Raw genomic sequence first — 8657 nt, 5'->3', positions numbered from 1 at the left:
GTAATATATAAATGTATATGTATATATTGTAAGTAATATATATATATATATATATATATATATATATATATATATATATATATATATATATTTATATGGGTCAACGGATTTAAATTGTTGAATTCATTATCCGAACCAAATATAAACGAGATTCAACGGGTTGGGTTTGAAAGTGACTGGATAAAAATTAAAATCGGATTGAATTGAATAATCGAATTAGCGAGTCGACTCACATCCATGTACATTCTTAATTAAAACATGAAAAAATTGAAATATGAAAAATTATAATTAGTGTGTTTTAAGTTCATAAAAAATAGAATTATTGTGCATAAAAACACAAAAAGCATACCTTTAAGATTTTTGCTTTCTCATTTACCTTGAGTGGAATTCTAGGAAAAAACTAAAAGAAAGAAGAAGATTTAAAAAACATAGAGAAAATATGGAGATAAAGAAGAATATTTGAAAAAAAAAAACCATTTTCCATTTACGAATGGTAAAATACACCTCTAAATCTTAAAATCTTTTGTTTATTTTTAAAATATAGGAATAATGTGTTCATAAAAAAAAAATCACACCTCAATGCATTCGGAGCGTTCATGCAACCACATAGTTGGATATCGGTAGAACATTAATCAATATCGGAGAATCTAAATATAATCTTGGTATTTGAAAGTTTTGATACGGTGACAAAGACTTTAAGCTTGCTTGTATTCTAATTTGTTAATTGGAAAAAAAGTCATTTTTACAATGAAATAACTTTTATCCAATAAAGATTGATTAGTAATTTAGTGTATATCTTTTTATTTCTTCTGTTAATGATAATGTTATTAAAGAAAGTCAGATAACAAATCAAAAGTTAAGACACCATAAATACAAGATGGAGTCTCTTTAATACATATATAAAGACCATATTTGGTTAAATAATGAGCAATTTGGTTGGCCTTACACCTATTACGTAAAAAATCTAAACTATGTAAACAAACATTAAAATTAATATAATCTTGAATTATAGAACAAACATAGGTGCAAAATTGTTGATGAACGTTCAACGCCACAACCACATTTGAAATATTTGATTCTGCTATAAGATTCAAGAAAGACACATCTTTAACAAATTTCAAATCCTTCCACATAATTAAAACTTCTGCTATCTCTAAATCTGGTAGTGAAATGACTTGTCAGCAGCTAGCTACACATTTGAAGCATTTGATTTTACTATACTTTCAACATCTTTCACTACAACACCAATACCTCATTCATCCTAATCCATCGGGCTTTTTAGATCAACATTAAACTTACAACAACTACTAAATGAAGATGTCCAACAAATATTAGACATAGAAAAACTAGGACATCCATGGAGCGCCTCCAACAACACTGCACTAACATTATTAAAAGTAACAACAAAATTTGTGTGGCTTTTGAACAATGGTAGCCACATCAACATCAGTCCTCTCAAAAAAAATTTTTATTTTTTTATTTCTAGCGCCATATTTCATAACACAAGGCAAAAAATGTACAATCACATTCTCATTTGCTCAAATAATATTTCTTTCCAACCATTCATGAAATGATATGTATATGAAATCATGCGAATTAAATATCATGCCTAAAGCTATATCTAGTTTAATTTAAAACGGATTCAAAATATCACACTGGATATATTAGAATCACGGTGAGCTACCATGATTTTACAAAAGTTATAAGTGTTTATATTTTTACAATCACTATGGTTCACATGTAATTATGATAAATTCACTGAAATACTAAATATGTATTTAGTGATAAAACGATTATCATCAATTAATATTTATGTGAATGCGTTTCAATTAAATATTTTTATTTATTAATAATATATATGAAAATGATACAATGATTAGTTGGTTGAGTAACCTTACATTTTAGTAAATAATTAGATCTCAATTACTTCAAGAAATGATCATTTCATGCTAGTACATATGCAGTTTGAAAACAAATAGGTGAGTTAAGACTTTGAATAGAAGCAAAAGAGAACGGATTAAATGCTAATTATCAAATTAAATCAAGAAGGCAAATTTGGACCCTCTCTGACTATTACTCATGAACTGCTTAGCTCTCTACAAACCTAATCAAACCAACCAAACATGACAACAACAGACAGCATACATCAAAACAAAGACTAAACTGTTTACAAGAACAAACCATGTAGTGACACAACACACATGTCACAACTTATTCAACACATCAAAAGAATTTAAAATAATTTAAAATGTTGAAGTGAATAAAAAGAACAAACAAAATTAAATAACATTTGAGAAAATGAAAAGGTGAGTCAATTATAAGTCAACATTTTGGAAGATCAGAAGGTGGTGGTTGAAGCTTTTGATTGGACTCAGGTCCATCTAATACAATCCATGCCATTCTCAATCCCCAACTTGTATGGATGTCTAAGTGACAGTGCATGAACCATACCCCTGTTGTCACCAAAACACTTCACATGTCATTGTGACATTAACATTAAAACAACAATGATTGTGACAGACATGTTTATAAATGCTAAAAGCCTTTTGTCAGGTTTAAAGCAACTCTAAAACAGTGATTTTAATAAGAAAAAATAGAATTTTTTTTAATGTTAATAATAATATTTTATTTTTAGTTTTTAAAATACAAAATATTTTAATTATATCAATTGATGTTTGTATTTTTGTATATACAATTTTTTTAGTGTAGTAAAGACTTAGCCCCTGCCTTCTGTCACAAAAGAGACGAAAGGATAATGCAATGTATTAATGGATCCGATTGTTTAAGAATTTTTAAAATGTAATTTTGATTTTATATTTTTAAAAATAATTTTTAAAAGTAATTTATTTAAAAATAGAAGAAGTTACCTTAGATTCATTTGCTGCCAATTAAAAAAAGTAATTTTGACATATCTAATAACTTATATATTTATTATTAGCGATTTTAATATGATAAAATTATATTTTCTAATGCATTAACCTTTATAACATGGATTAAAATAAAATTATATTATATTTTCAGAGAATAAAAACACATTTAAGGTTTAAAAAAGTCATTCTAGACACTTAGTAGTAGTAGTACCTTATAATGCTTATTTTTAAAAGTAATTTCTTAATTAGAAACATCTTATTGTACAATTACCGGAAGAAACCAAATGCAATATTATTAATTAAGTCTAACTTATTTGATGATTGAGGACATGGTGTATAAAGTCAATTGCACCTTTTTCTCAAAATATGATGTTCACTTTTTATGATGATTACACAGTCAAAAAAACATGACAGTTAAAAAGCATAACTTTCAAAATTTAACTGTTCTAGAATTTTTATACTGAAAACAAACTTTCGTTTTCTTTAACAACTTAATATTGCCATATATTATTATTAATAAAATAATAATACAGAAAGACACAAATTTGTTTTGAGACATTGTATAATATTTTCATAGTCCATCTTGCATCTTTATCTATGTAAAATTAGTTTTGTGCCTTTTTCCCTATTAAAACAATTTTCTTAGGAAAAACAGCTTATAAACACATGCAGTATACACATGAAGTATAGATACTAAACACCGACTCATTGACACCATAATAATTTTAAAAAAATGTTAATTAAATGTAATTAATATTGTGTCAATGCGACAAAAATAGACATAATATATATATATATATAAATACTTACCAGGGTTGTCAGCAAAAAATCTAATGGCAACCCAACCACCAGCAGGGACACCAACAGTGTTCCTTTCAACAGGATCAAAAAGATTAAAATTTGAAGGGTCTTTATTAGAATCATAGTTTCCAAAACCTTGTCCAACAACAAAGAAATCATAACCATGAAGATGCAAAGGGTGACTCTCAGCACCAAGAATACTAGTATCCTGCAAAATCAACTCAACACTAGTATTAAATTTCAAAACCACCAATTTTGTATCATTGTTAACCATTGTGTTATTAGGTGGTGTTCCTGTGTAATTAAAAGGGTTCAAAGGGTTATCAGGAAAATCAGTTTTGTATACTCCATTATTTGAATTTCCAAAATTGTAGTAGGATTCCATAATAGAAACTGATGGAAGAACAAATGAATAATTGTTCACTGAGGCTGCAAATTTTGTGTTGTTAGTTGGTCCTTGACATGTTGTGTTTTCTGGACAAGGACTAGTTCCTAACCCAACAGTGAAGAAAAGTTTTTTGTCAACTTTTTTTGGTACATTGATAGGGAATTTAGAATTTGCTAAGCTTTTGAATTTTCTTGTGAAGTTTGATACAAAATTTGTGTCATTTATGAATGGAAGTGTTGGTTTGAGAAAGGGGAGATTTTTAGTTGGAGATTTGTGTTGTTGCTTGTATTGTAAGATACCTGCAGGGGTAGAATTGTCAAATGTACCAAGGCCTGTGACATAAGGTCTAGCAATCATGAGGAAAGTGGAATTAGGGAAATATGGTTTGGTTTTCAGAATAACATTTGTGGTTTGTCCTGGTGTTATGACAATTATGTCTGTGTTGAATGGTTTGATGTATCTTGCATCAGCTTCAACTACTGTTAAAGTGTGATTTGCAATGCTGAAGAAGAGTTCTTCATTTAGTGCTGCATTGATTATCCTTAGTAGATATGTCTTGTTTGGCTTCACCTTTAGTTTGAATGTATCTGAAAAAATCATTAATACAAAAACAAAATTAGTGCCTTATCATAGATGAATACTCATTTTTTTATAAACATAATTTCAGGCATGTTTTTAATACCTTTAGAGGAACAATTGTAGAATGGTCCTGGTAGGCCATTAATGGTGTATGCATCTGAAACATTTGGTCCCCCTCCTGTCTGCAGTGCCTGATTTATAACTGCTTCTGGGTCAACATTAAACCATTCTCCTGAAATTCCACAACTATGCAACTTACCATACTATATAACAATGAAAAATCATTGGTATCAACAATATTTTTACTACAATTCTCTACGTTATCAATGAGTCTAAAACAACAAAAATATTAAACTTTGAGTGAGAGAATTAATATAAACACATAACTATAAATAGATTATGAGTTCTAAATTATAGTCTGCAACTGCAATTGTGGCCACAATATACAAGTTGAAGTTTTCTGCAACCGCAATGGAGCCACATCGATTGCATTTGCAAGCATTTTACTGCATTATCAAGGTTTGCAGTGTAAAAATAATTGTGGCCGCAATTTAAAACCATGAAATCTAATCTTGACCATTCATTATGATTGTATGCTCTAAATCAATTCCTTTTCTTAAGAATATACTCTCACCCAATAGAAAAACTATGGTGTGTATAACTATTAATATTACCAAAAAGAATGGGGATTTCTCTATATGGTTTCTCAAAAGGATAAGATTCATTCTTCTTGGGAAGGATTATGATAGGACCATAAAGGGTTGCTCTTAGCCATGAAATGTGTGCATGCCAAAACAGGGTCCCTCTCTGTCCAGTAATAGTGAAGTTGTATGTGTATGTTTGATTTGTTTGAATTGGACACTGTGTAACATATGCTGGTCCATCAGACCAACCAGTTGTTTTCTGCCTTATTCCATGCCTGCAAGAATCCAATACCAAAACATATAAAATTTCCATTATAATATAGAATATTAGGTGCATATGCTTCCAAATAAAAAACTTAGTTCTAAATTATGGTCCACAACTGCAATTACAACCATAATATAAAAATTTAATAAGTCTCTACAACGACTGCAATTGTAGACGTATTTGTTTGCAATTAGTCGCAAAAATATGGTTGCAACTTTGCAGCGTAACTACAACGAAAGGATAGTAAGAGTAGTTGTGGCCGCATTTGTTTCTATTTTTCTACAATATTAAAGTTTTCAGTGTAACCGCAATTTTGGTCACATTTGTGTGTATTTTGCTATAATATTATAGTCCGTAACATAACTGCAACTACATACCAATGAATAGTTACATTGTTTGAGATATGATTAACCACTTTGACCAAAACTCTATCACCTTCCCTTGCCACTAAACGAGGTCCTGGGAATTTCCCATTTACACTAAGAATGTTTCTTGTGTGGCACAATCTTGTGACATTCAAGTACTCAATCTTGTACATGAAAAAGGCAAAGTAGAAATATTAGATGAAAATGCAATGATAGAAGTAAACTTAATTTTGCATGCATGAATTTAGATTTTGTACATTAAATGTATAGTGCCTTGTTATGCTCACTACAAGCTCAGGAAACAATGTTATAACACAAAAACCAAACAAAAGAACTTTGAGAGATTGAAATGAATGAAAGTAAGTCAAATTCATTTTTTGTCTTAGCTTTGGTTGATATAAGTGAGCTCAAATATGTTTATATAGAGGTATTATGGCTATATTAGGAAAATAGAAAAAGTGGGGGATATAGATTCCTTTTTGTGCTGGTCTTGTTACTTTGTTTGGTGAACATGGTTGTAGGTCTTATTTAATTTTAGAGTGGACTTGAAGTAATAATTCTGAGGTTGGATGCATTTTATTGAGTAACATAATGAACTTTAATCATTGTATGAATTTGTGTATTAATTATAGGTCCCTTGTAAAAAATTCAGAAATTGAATATAATATTAAATTTATTTATAATTTGAATTTTTTATACCTTTATCTTTAAGGATAGATAATTAGTTTGTGTTTTTGTTACAGTATTTATTACATATTATATGTTTGTATCAAATGTAAGTCAGAGGTCTCACATTAGTTAAAAAGTAAATGTTGAATAATATATAAGTAAAATGATTTATGTATTCATTGTCATAAGATTTTGAGTGTTGTATCCAATTCATTTGCGTGGTAATTTTTAGTTAAAATATAATGATCCCTCAGATCTCTTATGATCCAACATTACAAAAAAAAAAGATTTGACATAATTAAAGGTATATTAATAATAAAATAATTAATTTAATTGAAATTTTGAAATAAATCTTATAGAAAATGGCAATAAAAAATTTCAAAAAAATCTTATATTAAGATAATATATATATGCAAATGTAAGACAAAATGTGCACTAGAGTGTATATATCTACATTCATACGTACTCAATTTTGTAAGTAATAATTTGAGTATATACACACGTACATCACTTGTACGGGTACAAAATAATTAATAAAAATAAGATAGAAGTACATCAATAAAATATATCAAGTTTTTTATATAACTTAATTAAGAAAATTAAATTGTTTAATTCACAATGTAAAATTACAAAAAAATTTAAAAATAAAAAATTATATTCGATTACAACAATAAATAAACGCAAATAAAATTATATTAATATAAAAAAATCACAAATTTCACTTACAATAAAATAACCATAAAAAAAAAAAAAAAAAACCTACAAATATCAATATCGATGAAGCATTTGATGTATTAAAAGTACGCATACATGTTTGAGAGCAGATATCTATAGTGAAGGTTTTTACTCTATGCATTATAGATATTTTTTGGGGTTACACATAGAGTTTGGTTGTAATTGTCGTCATCTCTATTCACGTTCTTTTCATTGGTTACTTGTTCAACTCACATGTTACTTTCTCCAAAACTCCAAACGCACTTTAACTTGATCTATGGCTAACTACCAACTTCTTATGGTTTGTGTTTTTTTGTGTGGTATTGGTTCGTTGCTTTCATTTTCTCAAAAGGGTGGGTCAAATTAATTATATATACTCTTTAAACTATAATTTGTTATTTATTTCATGACATTTTATTTTCGTTTGTCTTTAAAAAGAAACAAAAATATGAATCTTGTAAGTGTTCAAAAAATCTAAGAATTTTTTTTTTTTTTGAGATATTATTCCTTCGCTTTAAATTTTAATCATAAAAATAATTAAAAATAAACCACCATGAAATGCAAAATTAAAGGATGAATTTGTTTATTTTGGTTGAAAACATTTGGCACCTTAGTGACTCTATCGAATATCTCCACAAAGTTTGACATGTTGGATCCACTTTGAGATGAATCTATGATGAGATATTTAAGTCGTAACTTAAAGTTATTGGCTCTTCATGAAGAGTGTTTTCTGCTAGAATGGGACTTGGTCCTCTCACACATATCAACCGAACCACACCTATTCGGATATTGAAGGATGGGTTTTAAGTTAAAATCATTTTATTTGGGGAAAATTATTGTGATACTAATAATTCCAGAATTTTAAAAACAGTTGAACAGTTTGTTTCAATATATCTACATTATTACTAAACATGATTAAAGTTGACATTAATATCCTAATTAATTGTGATGAAATGTAATACTCCTCTAGTGACTCATTTAACCTTTTATGCATATTATTGGTGTACTTATTGTGATCATAAATGTAAAGTGAATGATATAGACTTAAGAGTGGTGTAAATAATATTAATTAGATTATATAAAATAAGTTATAAGTAAAAATTGAAAGGACTAATCATTTATTTAATTACAATTATTTTAAAATAGATCACTATAGAGGATTTACTTTATATCTTTTTTTATTAACAATACAATATTTATTTATTTAAATTGATAGAATTAATCGTATTAGAAGAGTACTAAAACACTACAAACAAACCCATAACATGTATGTTAATAGCATATAAAAGGTAACATATCTACAAAATTAAAGTGTTAAGAATAGTTATGTTTTTGGATATATAACATTGATGAAATCAAAGT

At 27.9% G+C, this 8657-nt stretch overlaps 1 protein-coding gene across 1 annotated transcript; it reads right to left on the bottom strand.

Moving 5' to 3' along the window:
- Positions 1 to 2010: 2010 nt before the first annotated feature.
- On the bottom strand, positions 2011 to 6346 carry LOC101508639 (laccase-17-like). Its single transcript, XM_004514332.4, has 6 exons — positions 6170 to 6346; positions 5925 to 6076; positions 5313 to 5557; positions 4742 to 4870; positions 3681 to 4646; positions 2011 to 2453 (listed from the first exon to the last, which is right to left on the bottom strand). Exons 1-6 carry the CDS (start codon positions 6284 to 6286, stop codon positions 2323 to 2325), a joined length of 1740 nt encoding a protein of 579 aa, XP_004514389.1. The 5' UTR covers positions 6287 to 6346; the 3' UTR covers positions 2011 to 2322.
- Positions 6347 to 8657: the final 2311 nt, after the last annotated feature.

The sequence above is a fragment of the Cicer arietinum genome, chromosome 3 (genome assembly GCF_000331145.2).
Source record: "Cicer arietinum cultivar CDC Frontier isolate Library 1 chromosome 3, Cicar.CDCFrontier_v2.0, whole genome shotgun sequence".
Lineage (NCBI taxonomy): Eukaryota > Viridiplantae > Streptophyta > Magnoliopsida > Fabales > Fabaceae > Cicer > Cicer arietinum.
The sequence above is the reverse complement of the archived record's forward strand: the minus strand, read 5'-3'. Positions and strand labels throughout refer to the sequence as shown.